Source organism: Rhincodon typus, chromosome 27 (genome assembly GCF_021869965.1).
Source record: "Rhincodon typus isolate 14 chromosome 27, sRhiTyp1.1, whole genome shotgun sequence".
Classification (NCBI taxonomy): Eukaryota; Metazoa; Chordata; class Chondrichthyes; order Orectolobiformes; family Rhincodontidae; genus Rhincodon; species Rhincodon typus.
Genome location: NC_063358.1, coordinates 22,607,959 through 22,627,856, shown reverse-complemented (window position 1 = coordinate 22,627,856; position 19,898 = coordinate 22,607,959). Strand labels below are relative to the sequence as shown.

Genomic DNA, 19,898 nt, shown 5'->3' with positions numbered 1-19,898 from the left:
TCCTGCTCCTATGATGCTGCTTGGCCTGCTGTGTTCATCCAGCTCTACTCCTTGTTACCTCAAATCACCCCCTTTTTTTCCTAGCAATCACCAGCTTTCCATTGCCATCTCCAGGGAATTTAGGGATGAGCAATAACTGCTGGCTTAGCCAGTGATGCCCCTTCCCAAGAACAAACAAAAACAAAGAAAAATCGCCATTATCCTGTGTTTTTAGTTACTGACTCCTCTACCACTGGAAACGGTTTCTCCTTACTCGGTCTCAAATCTCAATTGTCCCTGCTGCTCCAATGAGTTTCTCTAGTCTCTAAAAATAACTAGAGTCACTCATTCTTGGCATCATTCTAGTAAATCTCCATTGCAGCCTTTCAAAGCATTGAGATCATTCCCAAACTGCATGCCCAGATTGACTTCTCTATGCCAATTTAGGAATGTTCTATCAATGCTGGCGTGTTTACTTTGCACAATTATTAACGCTGCATTTGTAGTGTAAACATAGCATTGGTGCAATCAATGGCATTTTAACCATGATGATCATGATTATATTTACAGTGCAACTAATCCAGGGGCCTAGACCGACGATATAGAGACATGAGTTTTAACCCTATAGCAACAGCTAGAGAATTTAAATTCCATTAATAAATTAGATCTGGAATCAAAAAGATTAATAATGGTTTGTTGTAGACCCATTTGGTTATTAATGCCCTTTAGGGAAGAAAGTCTACCATCCTTTCCTGGTCTACCCTAAATATGACTTGTTATGAAAGCTTCCATTTTAATATTTTTTGAGGACATGTAACTTTGAAGGATTGTGAAGAAGTTAATTTATTTTAAGTTATGTGAAGATATCTGGATATTTTCTTTAAAAGGGGTCACTGAAAGATTGTGTTGGAACTTTTTATTAAAAGACACGTCTGAGACTTTAGTTACTTGCTTGCACTCACTTCTTAGAAATCAACTGCTTGGGCTTTTATGTCCGCCTTGTTTGACTGGTGTTTTGCTTGGAAATTGTTCAGTTTTCAGTTGGGGGAAAAGGCCTGTTATAAAAAGGCTGACTGCCTCATGGCTCTCCTGCTTCTGAAACTCCTTGTTGTGAGTCCAGTGTGAAACCTGACTGCCTCGAGAACAGCGTCTGGAAGACTTCTTGATATTGTATTTCCTGAATAAGTTGCACCTACCAAGATCTCAGAAACAGCTGCACATGAGCAATCTAGGTATGCCAGAATGTGAGATTGACAACAATCTGAAAATTCTGTACTTTCTCTTTCTTCTACCGTCAAGAATTAAATATCATTGACTACAGCGAATCTCCCCAAAGTGAATCTCCACAGAGAAAAATGTCTTTTTTGTTGTCTTTATCTAGTTGATTTGTGTATGTTTGGATTATTTATAGGGATAAACATTCATATTTTCATATTATGAATGGTGTGCTAACCACTTTTGCATCTTCACTGAATGGCTTTGTTAAACAATAATGTTTAATAAAGAAACCTAATTGATCAATCTTTTTAAATCTAAGTCTAATAATATTGAAGCATTTGATTGTTCATAACAGGAATTAGGTTCAGCAATTAAATCTATCTCTGTCCCATGGAGTAATAAGACTAGTGAGAGACCGTTGTAAAAGACCCACAGTAATGTGGTTGACCACCAAGCCACTCCATTGTATCAATCCCCCAAGAAACGCCACAAGTAGATAAGTTGCATGTTCACTGATGTTTACACAGTGTTCAGTTTCATTCACAGCTCCTCAGATATTGAAACAGTCTGTGACCACATCAGCAAGAACTGGAAAACATCCAGGTGTAGCCTGACAAGTGGCGAGTAATATTTTCACTACATGTGCCATGCAAACAAGGAGTAGGGGAATAAGACAGGTAAAGGGTTGAGGATTAACAGATCAGCCATGATCTCACTGAATGGCAGAGCAGACTCGATGGGCCACTTTGCCTCCTGCTATTCCTATGTGTCTTAACCTGCAGAAAGACCATTGACCAAAATCTTAACTGGAGAAACTATATAAATCTATGGGGATGAAAGCCGGTGGGTAATTGTGCAGCATATGACTCCCATCATGATTTCCCACAACCTTCGCAATATTCACAAGCAGAAATAATGAGTTTGGTGAATCCTCTCCACTTGTCTGGATGTGTATGGTTCCAACAGCATTAAATATTCTCAACACCATCCAGGATAAAGCAGCATACTTGAGTACCATGCCATCCACTACCTTATGTATTTACCGCCACCACAAACACTGATGTATTGTTTCTGCAGTGTGTGCCATGCACAAGGTGCACTGAAGTAATGCGTGAAAACTACTTCACCAGCAATTCTCAAACCCACAACATATGAACCTAGAAGGACAAAGAAAGCAGGTGTATGTGAACACCACCAACTGCAATTTCCCCTCCAATGCACACATTATCCACACTTGGAGCTAAATTGCTACTCCTTCATCATTGTTGAGTCAAAATCCTGGATCTCCCAAATAGCACTGTGAGAGTACCCTCACAACATGATGTCAGCAGTGCAAACCGGATCATTTCTATCTTCTCAAGGGCAATTAAAGATGGGCAATAAATCCTGGCCTTCTCAGTGATAACTATGTTCAATGAATGAAATTTTTTGAAAAACAAAGTATTTTTTAGGGGAAATAAACAGTTAGTGTATAAGGGAGCAAATATCCTAAGAGATTAATTTCCATGAACACATTGAGAGTTTGACTATTCTTAAATGTAGGTAATTCTGATCCTACACATTATCATAAAACATATTGTCACACAATTGTTTTCTTTATTTTTCTGAAATAAAAATAGTAAATTTGTTTAATTTTAAGAGAATGTTTATTTTGCTATTTGCAGCACTTAAGTTTAAATTTGCTACTAAAAGAGGATCAATCCTGACCTGCTCAGTCAAATATTCCCCCTCATAACTATGTTGAAGCAGACTGTCTGGAACATGTTGACTACAGTTTTCATCTCCTTACTTGAGAAAGGATGTACTGGCACTGGAGGGGGTGCAGAGGAGGTTCACTAGGTTGAGAAGTTGCCTTATGAGGAGAGATTGCGTAGACTGGGACTGTACTCATTGGAATGAAGAAGCATGAGGGGGGATCTCATAGAAACATATAAAATTATGAAGGGACTAGATAGGATAGAAGCAAGGAGGTTGTTTCCACTGGAGGGTGAAACTAGAATTAGGGGCATAGTTTCAAAATAAGGGGGACCAGATTTAGGACTGAGTTGAGGAGGAACTTCTTCACCCAAAGGGTTATGAATCTGTAGAATTCTCTGCCAAGTGAAATAGTTGATGCTACCTCATTGAATGTTTTTAAGGCAAAGATAGATTTTTGAAAAGTAAAGGAATTAGGTAATGGTGAGTGGGCTGGTAAGTGAAGCTTAATCCATGAAAAGATCAGCCAGATGTTATTGAATGGCGGTGCAGGCTCAATGGCCAGATTGCTTACTCCTGCTTCTATTTCTTTCTATTTCTTTCTTATTTCTTAATCCATTCTTATGGATTTCTCATAACTTGATAGTTACCTTTCTCAAAAGGCTACCATTGACCAGGATATACAACACTGGATCAGCTGTGCCTGTTCAATCATCTACACACTAGTCAACAAGAGTGCTCCTGTACAGAGCAGTTGTGATCACTGCACTCCTGTACTGCAACAAGAGCTGGACTGTGCATTAGCCACACACAAAACACTAGAGAAATTTCATCAGCAATGTCTTTAATGCATTTTCTGGATTTAGTGGAAGGACTGGGTTAACTTGTTCTTGAAGCCAAGTCTACAAGCATCCAGCCAAACCTCCCACAACATCAATAGGCTGGTCAATTAGTCCAGATGGCTGAAAAGTGTCTTTCCCAAGCGGTTCTGTTTTGCCAACTCTCAAACGGCGAGTAGCCCGGAAGGCCAAAGAAAATACCACAAAGGCACTCTGAGGGCAGAGTGGTGGGGACACAACCACTGCACCACAAGTGCCATCCAACATCATTGCACATCGAGGGAGCCCAATGATCCGTTTGAACGCTGCAGACTGTATGTAAAGAGCGATTTGCCGTCCTATCCGGGCATTTATAATTAAGTACAAGTGTTGCCCTTACCAAATCTAATTTGTTCGCCCCAGTGAAGTTCACTGCAAGCTGGGAGAACAGCACCTCAGTTTCTGCCTGGGGGACGCTGCAGCCTTCTGGACTCAATATTGAGTTCAATAACTTTAGGGTTTGAGCTCTTCCATGGCCTTACCTATACCCCCTTGTTATTACATAGACTGCTACTACACACAATCCATTGTTAGCCACTAACAGTCCGCATTAATAGCTCTTCAAACTCGTAAAAAGATTTGTCCTACTGTTCTCTCTGTCTCTGGGCTCTATTCCCACTTTACTCCTTACACCCTTCCAACCCTGTCTTCTGCATATAAACAGACATTTTCCCAGCCACCGTCAGTTCTGAGGAACGTTAACTCCGATTTCTCTCCACAGATGCTGCCAGACCTGCTGAGCTTTTCCAGCAATTTCTGTTTTTGTTTCTGATTTCAATCATCCGCAGTTCTTTTAGTATTTTTTTTCTCTAATTTGTTCGCCCCTGCCCTTTTGTTTTGCTGATTAAAATGTTCCCCCATTTAGGGATCAAGCTGATTACGAACAGTATTGACACTACGGTGGCAGTAGAGTTTAGTGTAACAATTCCCCGCTTCACAATCATTGAGAAAGAAAGACAAGCGCTATGTCGTTGTAGAATGGAGAGTGGGTCCTATTGGTTGTAGTGCTGCTTGGGGGCAGGGATAGATGTTGGACAGACTCTGCGCGGGAACATTTAAAAGTGCTAAAGAGATTAGCAGAAAGCATTGGACACTTTTAAATAACGGTGGAGGGGAGTTAATTGATTTGTAGGCATTGTTGTTCAGCGCTTTTTTTTTGTATGTGAGAGAGAAATTATCAAACTATCCAAACGTTTTACTTTGTAGAGAGCTGTGGTTATAAAGCCCTGTAATGTCTACTCCAGTTCACCTGAGCCCACAAAGTGAAATCTCCGTTTGTCCTTCCAAATCTCTTGCTGAAGAAAAACACAGGGTAAGATTGAATCAAATCAAAAACCCACCAGATATGATGCTGTGTTGGTGAATATGACCAGAACTGATACGTTTATAAATACTTTGTAACTGAGAGCAGTGAACTCTCTACACCGCGGGCGAAGATCGGAACTTTGTGTCTACAGTCAAAATCAGCGTGAACAGATTTAACATGTTTTAAGATGCAGTGGGTTGGAACTTGTGATTTTGTTCTGGGTGAAAGTGAGCTCATTTTGGATCATGTTGCTGTACTTTTCTGGTATGTAACTTGGGAAAGAAGAGTCCCGTGAGGTTTCTCTTGTGCAATTGTTTCTAAAGTCCAATTTTTTTAATATAAAGGGAGTGCAAGAAGTGGGAGACGAACTCGGTTTTCTTTCAGCAGTCCTCCTGAGATGTTTGCTCTCAGCGTATCTTTAAAATGTCTAGCCGTATTTCATTTTAAATCTTGGCTGTTGAGTATAGAAAGTTGTAGTGGAATGAATTTTTAATTTTGGCTCATTAATCTGCAATAACTATGTGACATCAGGAATCGAGCGGCTCCAGCGCTCCACATCAAGATTGCCTACAGTCAAAGAATCACACAGCGCGGAAACAGACCTTTCGGTCCAACTCTTCCATGCCGACCAAGTTTCCCAAACTAAACTAGTCCCACTTTGCCTGTATTTGGTCCATACCCCTCTATACCTTTCCTATTCATGTACCTGTCCAAATATCTTTTAAATGTTGTGACTGTACCTGCATCTACCACTTCCTCTGGCAATTCATCCCACATACCAACCACCTTCTGTGTGAAAAACTTGCCCCTTGGGTTCCTTTTAAACCCTTTCTCCTCTAGTCTGAAAAATACGCCTCCTAGTTTTGAACTCCCTCACCCTAAAGAAAGACCTTTGTTATTCACCTTATCTATGACAGTCATGATTTAAAAGCCTCTGTAAGGTCACCCCTCAACGTCCTAGCTTCCACACACTTAATTACCATGCCTCCTAAATTCTCATCCAAATAGTTTACATAAATGACAAGCAACAGTGGACCCAGCACTGATCCCTGTAGAGCATCATTGGTTACATGCCTCCAATCCAAAAATCAACTCTCCAACACCACCCTCTGTCTCCTACTATCATGCCAATTTTGTATACAATTGGAAAGCTGTCCCTGAATCCCATGTGATTTAACTTTACGAACCAGTCTACTATGCGGAATCCTGTCAAAGACCTTACTAAAGTCCATGTAGACAATATCTACTGCTTTGCCCTCATCTGTCTTTTTGCTCATGTCCTCAAAAAAACTCAATCAGGTTGTGAGACACAATTTCCCACGCACAAAACCATGCTGACTATCCCTAATCAGTCCTTGCTTTTCCAAATGTATGTAAATCCTGTCTCTCAGAATCCCCTCCAACAACTTACCCACCTCTAATGTCAGACTCCATGGTCTATCATTCTCAGGCTTCTTCTTACAGGCTTTTTAAAATAAAGACACAACATTAGCCAACCTCCAGTCCTCCAGCACCTCACCCATAGCTGTAGATATCACAAATATCTCTGCAAGGAGCCCGACAATTTCTTTCCAAGCTTTCTACAACATCCTGGGATACAATTGATCAGGTCCTGGAGATTTATCCATCTTTATGTTTATTTTTCAGAACTCCAGAATCTTCTCTTCTGTATTGGAGACTCTTTTCAAAACACCAATGTTTATTTCCTGAGTTCCCTAGCCTCCATGTCCTTCTCTACAGTAAAAACTGATGCAAAATATTCCTGTAGTATCACTCTTGTCTTTTGTGGATCCACACATAGATGGCCTCATTGATCTTTAAGGTGCCCTTTCTCTCCCTTGTTGGTCTTTGCACTTAATGTACTTGTAGAATCTCTTTGGATTATCCTTAACCCTATCTGCCAAGGCTAGCTCATGTCCCCTTTTCGCCCTCCTGATTTCCCTCTTAAGAATGCCGTTACATCCCTTACACTCTTCAAGAGATTCACTTGATCCCAGTTCTCTATACCTAACATATGCTTCCTTCTTGTTCTTGATCAGAGCCTCAATATCTTTATTCATCCATTGTTCCCTACTTCTCCCAGCCTCACCCTTCACTCTAACAGGAACATATTGCCTCTGAACTCTCGTTATCTCAATTTTCAAAGCTTCCCACTTGCTAGTCGTCCCTTTGCCTGCAAACAGCCTACTCCAATTAACTTTTAAAAGTTACTGTCTCATACTATCAAAATCTGCCTTAATCCAGTTTCGAACTTTAACTTTTATACAGGGCATATCTTTTTCCATAACTATTTCAAAACTAATTGAATTATGATCACTGGTCCCACAGTGCTTCCTCCAATAACAGTTCAGTCAATTGCCCTGCCTTATTTCCAAGTCAAAGTCAAGTTTTGCTCCTTCTCTAATAGCTAAATCTACATTTTGATAAAGAAAATTTTTTGAACACATTTAACAAATTCCTCACCATCCAAGCCCTTCACACTACGGCAGCCCCAATCTTTGTTTGGAAAACTAAAATCCCCCACTATTATAATCTTATTACTCTTACATATATCTGAGTTCACTCTACATGCTTGATCCTCAGTTCCCCACTGACTGTTGGGGGGCCTAAAGTACAATCCCATCAAGGTGATTATCCCCTTCTTATTTCTGAGGTCCATACACATAGCTTCACTGGACAATCCCTCGGAATATCTTCTCTAAGTACAGCAGCGATGTTTTCCTTAATCAAATGCCTCCTCCTCTTTTGCCTCCCCTACTATCCTCCAATAGTCTCTAAACCCCAGAACATTGAGCCGCCAGTCCTGTTGCCCTTCAGCTATGTTTCTGTAATAGCTATGATGTCCTAGTGCCATGTTTCCATACGTGCCCTGAGTTAATCTGCCTCACTTGTCAGATCTCTTGCATTGAAATAAATACAGTTTAATTCTTCAGAGTTACCTCAGCCTCTGAATAGATCTAGCAAGTCTCCCTGTCACGATATTGGTCCCCTTCCAGTTCAGGTGAAAACCATCCCTTTGAACAGGTCTCTTGTGCCCCAGAAGAGATCCCAATGATCTAAAAATCTGAATCCTTGCTCACTGCACCATCTCTTCAGCCATTGATATATCTGCCCTTTGATCTTCTTCCTATTCTCACTAGCATGTGGCATCCGAAGTAATCCAGAGATTACGATCTTTTGACGTTCTGCTCTTTAATCTCCTACCTAACTTCCTATATTCACTCTGCAAAGCCTCAACCTTTTCCCTAACAATGTCATTCTTACCAATGTGTACAATAATTTCTGGCTTCTCTCTCTCTCCCTTTGACAATATGCTGCAACTGCTTGAGATGTCCTTGACCCTGGAACTAGGGAGGCAGCTTACCATTCTGAATTGTTGCTCACAACTGCAGAATTTCCTGTCTGCGCCCCAGAGTGGACATTCCCCTATAAAAATTACTCGTTTGAAGCTTGACAAACGCCACTTAACAGACGATTCATTCTTGGTGCCCAAGATCTGGCTGCCACTTCTATTTCCCTCTGAGAGACCATACCCCTCAATAGTACCCAAAATGGGAAAACTATTTGAAACAGGAATAGCCAAAGGAGACTCCTGCACTACTTTCCTACCTCTCATTACAGTCACCTATCTGTCTGACTGAACTTGCAGTATGACTACCTCTCTAAAGTTACTAATCATCACACACTCTGTGCCTCCTGTATGATCCTCAGTGACTCCAATTGCCTCTCCAGCCAATCCAAATGCCTTACTTCCACTATCATAACCTCCACCTGATTTTTCCCCTGCTTCAGCTCAGTTATGTGCTACTGGACCTTTCATATGTTTTAGCCTTTGTCCTGTGTAGAACTGATGTTCTCCAAGTCTGTTTCCACCCTCTGTACACTTTAGCTCATCCAAAATTCTACCTGTACCTTAGCTTGAGGTCTCACTTCAGTAGTGACTGACCAACACTGATGCCCAAACCTATGGTGCCTCAATTGTAAAATTCTCACCCTCTTCCAACACCTCCATAGTTTCATGGCTCCCTACCATTCTAACCTCTTCCTGCTGTCAACCCCTGTACTTCTCCAATTCTGTTCTCTTAGTACTTTAACTTCCCTCTGTCCCCTCAGATGTTGCCAAACATGCTGAATATTGTTAGTGCTTCAAAATATCATTTCATATCTTTCGCCTCTGTAGTATTTTATTTTTTTTCACAGTGATGCCTGTGCAAGAAGGAAATTGGCTTTTTCTCCTTTTTTGTATCAAAGGATGTGAATATTGCTGGCAAGGTCAGCAATTATTGCCCGTCCCTAATCTTACCTGCTGAGTGGTTTGCATGATCATTCCAGAGGGCTGTTGAGAGTACACTACATTGCTGTACATTTGGAGCTATGCATAGGCCAGATAGGTTAACCAGGGCAGATTACCTTCCTCAAACATCGGTGAACTTGATGGGTTTTAAAACACAATCCATTACTTTTAATAATTGTAAGTACTGTGAGTAGCTGTGTGTAAAACGCAAGACTCAATGAATAACATGACTGTGTTGTGAGAAAGAATAATTTAACAGTGAGAGATCAGTGGTAAAGGCATTTTTATTTACTAAATTGGTGGAAAAGTCAGCAGATCTGACAGCATCTGTGGAGAAATAATTAATGTTTTGAGGCCAGTTATGACTCCTTTTCAGAATGACAGTCATCAGACTCAATGTCAATCTATTTATCCAGAGATGCTTTCAGACCTGCTGAGTTTTCCAACGTTTTGGTTTTACTTCAGATTTCCAGCTTCTTCAATATTTTGCCTTTGTACAAAGTTTTTATTTGTCGCTTTTGCATGAACAAAGCCAGAGACCCACTGGCATTGCTTTTATTTTACTTTATAGTTTGCCAAGTACCTCAACCTGACTTGCTGCTTAAATCCATTCAGAACGTGATCTCTTAAATGTATTGTCATTTAAAAAAAACTTATGACATGATACATTTGTGAATTTTGTCAATTCAAATTTCTATCATAACTGCGAGGCAAGTTAAGCATTTAGTTACATGGATGACTGGAAGGGTGTTTACATAGCCAGTCTGAGCAAAGGTCAATTGCATATGTGCAGAGTTGGGTTTTAAATAATCTCCAATTGTTAGCACCAGACTTGTTTCTGAAATTATCCAGCTGTTCTGCCCCCAACTGCACATCTTAGTCTCTTAACTTTAATAACTGTTTCCAATATTATGGTTTTAGTCTCACTGCAAAATCCTTTTAACCCCAGTACCCTTGAATGGTGTAGCTGTGTTCAATATTGTAATAACTTTATAACTGATAATACCCTCATCTGTATATTTATGGAATGCCAAGTTTCTTCTTAAATTCGAAATAAGGTCAAAATCCTGGAATTCCCTCCCTAAGGGCATTGTGGATCTACCTACAGCACATGGACTGCAGGGCATTCAAGAAGGCAGCTCACCACTACCTTTTCAAAGGCAACTAGGGATGGACAATAAATGCCAGCAATGCCCATGTCCCACAAATAATTTTTTAAAATAAGTTCCCCACTTTTGAAATAAGAATGAAGTTAATTTGACATTTTGGATTAAAATAGAAGGCAATGTTAGTCTCCATAACTTATTTTGTTAACTCTCCAATTCAAAGCTGAAAAGTGAGGGGATCTAGTTTGCTGTATGTGAAACTACCTGAATGTGATCAGCTAATTTCCTCCTTGATAACATCACTGTTGCAAGATACTTGGAGAGTCTCCTGGCCTGGTGCCAGACAACCTGGTGTCCAAGTTCCAAATTTGAAATTTGGAAACTTGGAATTCCAATTTTGAGGTGACCAATGAAATTACTAGACCATTTTGTGGAGCTTTGTGGTCATAAGGAAATCTCCAGTTCCTTTGAAGATAAAAATGAAGCTTTATGTCCTTACTGCAAGTGCTAATGGTAAATCACTGCCAAACTGCTCATCTCCCAGCCTAGAACGTATAGCCCCATGTAACTGAAGGAGTCTCATTGTGCTTTTAATCTGGTACTGAGTGCTTGAACAACAAACTTCCTTCGTGTTCATAGCTGTGATTTACAATAGATTATTTTGGTTAAAGTGAGTTCTAATCTTTTTAAGTGTATTTCTTATAAGCAATTTGCATAATTGAATTTTGAATTTGTAGATTGATTTGAAAAATCCAGAAGCTGCAAAACTTCAGGATGAGCCTTTACTTCGGTGTAATCCCCATCGGTTTGTTATCTTTCCGATCCAATACCATGACATGTGGCAGATGTACAAAAAGGCAGAAGCATCATTCTGGACTGCAGAAGAGGTAAATAAATTATAGACTATTTTGAGAATGAAGAACTACTATTATTCTGCAATAATAGTAGATCTGCCATTCTACATTGAAGGGTTGGAAACTGTGAGTGCTTTGGCCTGTATGTCTATATATTGAGTATCAAGAGTATCAAAATTGTATTGAGATTTCAGATGGTACATGCTATATAGAGAAGAGCTAAAATTTTATTGCACTTCCTGTCATATTCAGTTGAGATTTTGGGATGTACTGTTTACAAATTTAATGAGTGAAGAGTATTTTTGGAAAATAAATAGTAGATTTGCTTCAGCTACTGTATTTACTGGTGATAATCTCTCAAATACTCTGCTTTTAAATCTGACTGACTGGTATTTAGTTGAGCTTGTATCATCCGTTTCGACAAAAGGTTAGATGGAGACTGCTCCCAGACTTTACCAAAGCTCCTGCTTTTCTATTTAGCTACTAGCAGAAGGAAAGTGGCTAATAGGTACTGAGTCCAACATTCTATTATTGTACGCCTGGTCTATGGGGATTGATTGAATATTTAACATCCTGTACCATCCTATCTCTTTTAATTTTTAAGAGCACTTGTATTTACATTTAAGAACAAACCTCTGTGTATAATTTTTGTATCAACTAGTAGGTGTGCTCAAGTTATTTGAGTAGCTTGTGTGTATTGAATGTGTGAGATGATTACAATTGCAGATTCACTTGATAATTTTATGTCTGCTATGTTTCTGTAGGTTGACTTGTCAAAGGACTTGGCACACTGGGGTTCTTTGAAACCAAATGAAAAACGTTTTATCTCACATGTTCTGGCATTCTTCGCTGCGAGTGATGGAATTGTAAATGAGAATCTGGTAAGTCTGTATTTGCATATGAAAATTGTTTCAATAGAATTTAAAACAGTCTAATGATTATCTATGCCGTGAGCACAAGTTTTGAACCAATTTAAATGGAAAAGATTCTATGTTCAAAGTCTAGTACTGCTCTTGCAGTACTTGATACATACTTTCACTGTAGTTGGGCAGGTAATTTGGTACATCGTTTGTTTTTTTTTGAGAAACACTTTTGTTTTTCTCTACCTACTTATAAACAAGATTCCAATTGTGAAGGAATTTGACCAGATGTGAGCTTGCATTTTAATGTACTGACTCCCTTTCCAAATTTTATTCAAATTGCTTTGTCTATTGTAAGATGATGACCTGGTTTATCTTGCTGAGAGAATATTGGAGCTAGCTTTTATGTCATTTTACAGGTGGAACGATTCAGTCAGGAGGTCCAAGTCACTGAAGCTCGTTGTTTCTATGGTTTCCAAATTGCCATGGAGAATGTTCATTCTGAAATGTACAGTCTTCTTATTGATGCCTATATCAAGGATCCTAGTGAGAGGTAGGAAGTAAAGGGTTATGTGGACTTTGTTGTTGCCATCTTCATTATGGTTCTTGCATTTTTTTTAGGGTAAAATATCCAGTTTTGTTCTCCCTTCAAATGGAAGTGGATTCATCCCTGATTTCAATGCATGTGAACTAAATACTTATTTGAAATAGCCATAATACAGCTTAACTAAATGGTTCATCTTCTTCCTTCCCATAATGTGCAATTATTCTCTGCCACTAATCAATTGGGGATTGATTAATAGGATTCCTTATACCGAAAGTCTTTCTTGGTGTGCTTTGGTTTTCTGTTAGCCCACTGAACATATACCAGTGTCAGGCTCATATTGAGTCAGATATGTGGAACTTTATTAATAACCATGTACATTAATGACATCTCAGACTTGCATATACAGTCTGGGTTGTATTCTCACTGAGATTGCTATTATATGATGTATATAGTTGGCTAACTGCCAACAATGTGGTGAATAAATTGGAGACCTTTTGTACTAGAGCATCACATGTCAATGTCATCCTGCTGTCTTCAAGAAATAATGGGCTTTGAGATCAGTGGAATAATTCAACAATTGTTCTTTCTTTTGAGGAATAATAAACCTGTTTTTTTAAGTATATAAAAGGGTGCTCATCAAAAATATTTTATCTTTGAACTTTAAGACAACTCTGGACGTATAACATGACCAGACCTAGTCCCTGTATAAGCATACAGTGTAGCTTCACTTTTGTGCTATCTGTTGATATGTATCATGTATTATATATCTCTAGTTATTGTCTGATTATATAATTTTCAATATCAGAGACATTATCTTGTATGACAGATGGTTGGTCATGTACAACTATTTTGAAAGTTGGCTTGAGACAATGTTACGTGCGCTTGGCTGGACACAACATTACCTTTCCATGAACCCATGTATTCCCATGAAGATCTCAAACTCTTTCAAGTTGGGATAATTGTCTGCACGCTCATTAGTTATGCTGTTGTACATTCTCTCCCTTTTACTGGCATTGGAAATGGTCCAGCCTCACCATATCATGGCAGATCCCCCACTTCAATACTGCACTTTGTTGCTCACTGATTCCTGACATGTAATGCTGCTGACAGGCCACTGTGTGTGCGAGGACAGGTACCTATCTCATGCATCAGAACAGGGTGGTCTTGGGGCTTCTGCTCAATCGCTTAGCACTCACTCACGTTGTGCTTGCTTTGATACTTTCTACATCTCTGCCTTGCCTTGATATTTTGCACATTGCTACTTCATTCAGTATTTACAGGCTTACTGTACTTCTGTCTTGCTTTGCCTTTTAGTACAGACATGACGCCAGGCGGCTTATGTTTGTCAGGAGTGATTAGTCAAGAGGATGGACCTGTTGCTGTATGGTGCTGATGTGCCAATATCTTGCCAACAGCCTGTGACATCAGCTTGCACAACAAACCCATAGCAACTAAATGGTCATGTCTTAAAGTCAAGTCCACTTGTCTTGTAATGGAGACCAATGAGCTATTGTAAACTTAATCTAAATATGGGCTTCATGTTGCTTTTCAGGGAATTCTTGTTTAATGCAATTGAAACAATGCCGTGTATCAAAAAGAAGGCTGACTGGGCCTTGCGATGGATTGCTGATCATGAATCTACATTTGGTATGTGTTCTAACAAATTCAAGAAAAACTTGTACAGTTTTAACAAGATACTAATTATAAAATGATCAAGATTTTGATACCTTGAAGCAATGAAACTGCAAGGATATTCGTCTGTTTAAAATAAGAAGGTGTAGAGCTGGATGAACGCAGCAGGCCAATCAGCATCAGAGAAGCAGGAAAGCTGTTGTTTCGGGTGTGGACCCTTCTGAAGGGTCCAGACCTGAATCGTCAGCTTTCCTGCTCCTCTGATGCTGCTTGGCCTGCTGTGTTCATCCAGCTCTACACCTTGTTATCTCAGATTCTCCAGCATCAGCGGTTCCTACTATCCCTATTCATCTGTTTAGTTTCTTTGTTTCAATGAAGCAAATTAAGCTGGGTTTATTGGTACTGTATCATCTTCTGGTCAATAGCAAAATTTGAGTACCACAATCTTAGTTGTAAGGCTTGAAGTTAATAACTATAGAAAGGTAAAACCAAGGAGGTTTTTCTAAACTAGCATGGGAATCGAATGTATTAATGAACTGGAGTTGGTGCATAGAAAACATTAGCGCAAGAGCATTGACTGAATAGTGAGCTGGGAAACTGACAGCTGAGTTTTTGGATGAGTTTAAGTTTATATAGATGATGAGCAGTCGACCAGGAAAAGACTAGAATAGTCAAGTCCAGATGTAATGAGAACATGGACAAGAGTCTTGACAGAAAATGAGCTGAGACTGGCAATGTTATCAGCTGGCCTTGATGCAGCACATATGGGATTGACAACTCAACACCATGTTCAGTGGGATGCCAAGGTGCAATCTGTGATTCACCTTTTTTGGTGGTTGAAGGGAGTGATAGTTGGTGGCCAGGAAATGGAGATAGTGACAGAGCTTGAAGACAATATCTTTGATTTCTTCATCATTAGTTTATGGGCTGAATCCTTAGTCACTTTCTAGAACTGGCTAATAGAACAAACAGCAGTTTGTTCTAAGATGTATCTTTCAAAATCCAATGTGTGTTTTGCCTTTGCCTACTAATGCATTTAGAATGAAAATTTGAAGTCAATGCATCACTCACTGTTCAGATATGAAGGCTGGCACAAATTATGGTATCTATAATTTTCTTTAATGTTGGACTTTTAAGTTTAGAATCTCACAAAAATGTTTTCTTTACTCTATTTTTCTTTTTTTTTGCATTATGTGATACATTCCCTGACAGTGTGGTGTTGTAGTTTTGTATGGATGGGATGACTGAAGCTTTAGTGGGGCAATCTGGGTTCTAACTGGTGATTTCTAATTGCCACATGAGTACAAACTGCTTGAACCTAACTTGCTTACTCCATCTTAAGTGTATTTTTTTCACTTGTTATCCTACCGTAGGGGAACGAGTGGTTAGCTTTGCTGCTGTTGAGGGAATCTTTTTCTCTGGGTCCTTTGCTGCTATTTTCTGGTTGAAGAAACGAGGGTTGATGCCAGGTCTGACTTTCTCCAATGAACTGATCAGTAGGGATGAAGTAAGTACTGATGTAGCATGGGCAAATGCTGATTACAGAAAAGCAATGATTACACCGATTCCCAAGCTGGTGAAAGTCTTTTTTGTTGTTTGCCTGCCATTTGGCGTGAATTGGTCAGTGCAGACAATCTCCGATTATTTCAATGACATTGCTATGGTTACAGCTGCTGCTTGTTGAATAGATAATCAGTTTTAAATTATCTGTGGCTTGCAGGAGTGACTTTTTTTTAACGGCTTTTAAATGCATTGTATATTCCTCACAGGAGAGGCAGTGATTCTGTTACAGTTCTATCTAGATATTAAACTTGTTTGCACCACAGAACAATCTGCTTCCATTGGCCATTGATCTTATCAAGTGTAACTTGATCTTGTGCAAAATATCCAGGATGTATCGTCCCTAATTTTAACAAACAAGCCTGTTTATTTAAACATGTCATGCCTAGCTTAGACACAACTGGAAAAAATGCGAAATAATCTCAGAAAAGGGTAAGAAATGGGTTAATGTACAGAATGAGGGCAGTAATGGACTTTATTTCCCAATGTTATTCATTTAAGACCACTCCTTCAATCCCCTCTAGCAACTTTGAACCATGTATTCGTAGTAAAGATGTGCATTATTGCTAAGCATCAGCAGTCCCTCAATTGGAGGATGATGACTACTCAGTCAGGAGATTCTGCCATGGGTTTTCATGTGACCGAAGACATGAATCTTTGCATACATGGGGCAAGACATCCAATAAGATAGTGGGATCTGAAGTGAAGGAATTGTTTCCTTTCTCTGTCACTGCTCTGCTTCTATATTTCAAAGTGTTAGAATTCTAGATGAGTAACATGGAGAACTATGTTGCCATTCCGAATGACCAGAGGCAAACACCTTCCGGGATAAATGCCAATGCTGCCAAGCTTCAAAGAAAGCTTCAACATCTTTTGAAGACATTTTTTTAATCCTCCCCTGGAACTATGGAAAATATTTAGCTATTTGAGAGAGCAGGCCCTGGCAGGGGTGTCTATAATTGCAACCATGTGAACATGGTGGTCAGTCCATTCGAGCTGATTTTATGCAGTTTTGCCCGAAAAGCTTGTGGATCTGACTTCATCAGTCAGATCAGGCCTGTTATTTGAGTGTTCAGAAGCATTAGGCTTCTGGCTAGTATAATGAGGACAGAATTTCCTTTTTGATCAAAGCTAAGATGCAACACTTTTTTCTGATCAATTGCACAAGTACATTTTTTAAACTGTGCATTTTTAACTCTATGCTCTTGGACCTTCTGAATATGCAGACACTGGTAATTGATCTTGATGAGTTTTGCACCTTTCAAGAGTAGTGTTATACAGTTAATTTGGTGCTAAACAAAAATAACTCCCTTTACAAACAGCTGCCTCAACCAGGTATCACTAGGTACTTGAGTTGAATGTCTGTCTTAGATTCAGTTTGAGAGATCCAGCATTTCCTGCAGGCTGGTATAAATCAGGTGAGTGGTTTGATTTGTTTGTAAAGGGTAACAAAAAGCCTGAAGAGCGTACGTGTATTGTGTGTGTGTCTCTCTCTGTCTCATTTGTGGAAGTGGAAAATCTGAAATTTAAAGACACATTGCTGCACAAATGACGTCCGTCCTTCCTCCCACCTATCCACTTCTCCCACCTCAAGCCCCACCCCCACCTCCTACCTACCAGCCGCATCCCGCCTCCTTGACCTGTCCGTCCTCCCTGGACTGACCTATCCCCATCCTAACTCCCCACCTGCACTCACCTTCACTGGCTCCATCCCCACCTCTTTGACCTGTCTGTCTCCTCTCCACCTATCTTCTCCTTTATCCATCTTCCATCCGCCTCCCCCTCTCTCCCTATTTATTTCGGAATCCCCTTTCCCTCCCCCATTTCTGAAGAAGCGTCCAGACCCGAAACGTCAGCTTTCCTGCTCCTCTGATGCTGTTTGGCCTGCTGTGTTCATCCAGCTCTACACCTTGTTAACTCAGATTCTCCAGCATCGGCAGTTCCCACTATCGCTGCACAAATGAAGTCAGCCAGCATCTGGAGAAAAATCAAGGTAATTTAAGGTTTGTGAAGAACTTAACCCTGTGCCTCTCTCTATCCCTATGATGCCAGACCTGTTGAGTGTCTGTCAGGTTTGTTGTCTATGATAATCCTTGCATACATTCATAGCAACATGGTTTTCATTTCAGAGGAACTCTCGTTTTCTTATATGTTGCTGAATTCCTATGGGACTTTGTTTTGGTGTTGCCATTCTTTCTTTTCAGGGTCTACACTGTGACTTTGCCTGTCTGATCTTCAAACACTTGGTTCACAAACCGTCTGAAACTAGAGTCAGAGAAATTATCACTGAAGCAGTGAGGATTGAGCAGGTAAACCTCTATTGATTTAATAAACTATTTTAACACTTTATCTGGATGTTTAGAACAAAGACAAACACTCCTTCTGGAGTTGGCAGTATGTCTCCTTTATTCTCTTTATTTTCTCTCTCCCTCATCCCACCCATTTATTGCTGGGTGCCTCCCAATTTCAGGTGGTTAAACAGGTCTGAACAGATTCGACATTAATTTTATTAGCTGAAAGTTCAAAAATTTTAGATATGTTTATTGGACAAAGGGCACTAAAGAGGTTTTTGAATGGTACGAGGATTTTATAGCGTTTCCATTGCCAAAGTATACCTTTTCGTCCTTGTCAAACTGCCATAAACTCCATTATTCTTTTGACAGGAGTTTGTGACTAAGTCTCTCCCTGTGGACCTGATTGGAATGAACTGCACTCTGATGAAATACTACATTGAGTTTGTGGCTGACCGCTTGCTATTGGAGTTGGGTTTCAGTAAGGTTAGTATTCATGCCTGCTGTTTGCTTTACAGAACAATAATAAATGTAGGTCTGTGCTATGGAAATACTGTAAATCACCGCTGTCTTCCAGTATAGTTAATGTCTGAGGAAGTTTGCCTATTTTCAGGCCCAAATCCACTATTTGACAAAACACTGTACAAAAACTTTAACAACCTAAAGAGGTTTGTGATGAAATCTTAATGTCTATATTCTACCTCATGTAACTAATGAAAAATAATGAGAACAATTAAACCACCTTCATTACCACTTGACTGATAGGAAAAATGTAGATGTTTGAGAACATCCAACTGTTTTGCTCTGTCATCTTACCCATTACTCAATGAACCAAGATTTGTATGCCTTTTATAAGTTTAAAATAGTAATAGCATATTGGAAAAGTTTGTAAATAAAAATCCTTTTTTTGTGTGACTTGGGATTTGTTTTTTGGTTAAGTTGTAATTGATAACTATTGGCTCCATGCGACCATCCAGAGGATATAGGTGATATAATTGCAAATGTTAGGAAGGTAGAGATGTGCTTGAGCGATGAGTGCTTTCTGGCAGCTATTTTGTTTTTGCTCCTTTTCTGCTGTACAAGGACTAAACTACATAGCCTGCTTTAATTTATTTTCTTCCATTTCTTCAGATCTTTAAAACTGAAAACCCTTTTGACTTCATGGAAAATATTTCTCTGGAAGGGAAAACCAATTTCTTTGAAAAGAGAGTTGCTGAGTATCAGAGAATGGGTGTGATGTCAAAAGCAGAGGATAACAACTTTACACTGGATGCTGACTTCTAGTTTCTAAAATGTTGTTGCAGGAATGAAGCAACAACACGATTAGTGTGAAAACCTTGGGCACCGGAGACTAGCTCTTATGTTGCAGCATTTGACTATTACTTTTATAGCTGGTATATTTTAACTGACCTTGAAAGAACTTCTGGAGGTACTGCAGCACATGTAATTTTGTACACCAATCTTTTTTATTTTGTTTAGGCAGCAAATAAATTTAGCTTTAAATATGGATTATGAAATATAATAGAGCTGACTATAGTCTGCTGAAAACAAACCATTTAAAATGATTTACCAGCTTCTGTTTTATTACTTACATTTTTTATAGCCAAATGATTGCCTTAGACCCTTTATCTTAGCTACCTGTTAACTACTCTGATCGTGCATGTCACACAACAAAATT

The 19,898-nt window shown here is 39.5% G+C and overlaps 1 protein-coding gene across 1 annotated transcript; it reads left to right on the top strand.

Annotated features, from left to right (window-relative positions):
• Positions 1–5,001: 5,001 nt before the first annotated feature.
• Positions 5,002–19,621, top strand: rrm2 (ribonucleotide reductase M2 polypeptide). Its single transcript, XM_020514884.2, has 9 exons — positions 5,002–5,082; positions 11,214–11,363; positions 12,095–12,211; positions 12,610–12,743; positions 14,290–14,384; positions 15,743–15,876; positions 18,134–18,238; positions 18,593–18,706; positions 19,352–19,621. The coding sequence occupies exons 1-9, from the start codon at positions 5,002–5,004 to the stop codon at positions 19,502–19,504; spliced, it is 1,083 nt and encodes a 360-aa protein (XP_020370473.1). The 3' UTR covers positions 19,505–19,621.
• Positions 19,622–19,898: the final 277 nt, after the last annotated feature.

What these genes read in the sequence shown, in the direction of transcription:
- rrm2 (XM_020514884.2), top strand. Translation starts at nt 5,002, where the DNA reads ATGTCTACTCCAGTTCACCTGAGCCCACAAAGTGAAATCTCCGTTTGT. An exon ending in TGATCATGAATCTACATTTG is followed by an intron (nt 14,385 to 15,742) that starts GTATGTGTTCTA and finishes ATCCTACCGTAG; the next exon opens with GGGAACGAGTGGTTAGCTTT. An exon ending in TGGAGTTGGGTTTCAGTAAG is followed by an intron (nt 18,707 to 19,351) that starts GTTAGTATTCAT and finishes CCATTTCTTCAG; the next exon opens with ATCTTTAAAACTGAAAACCC.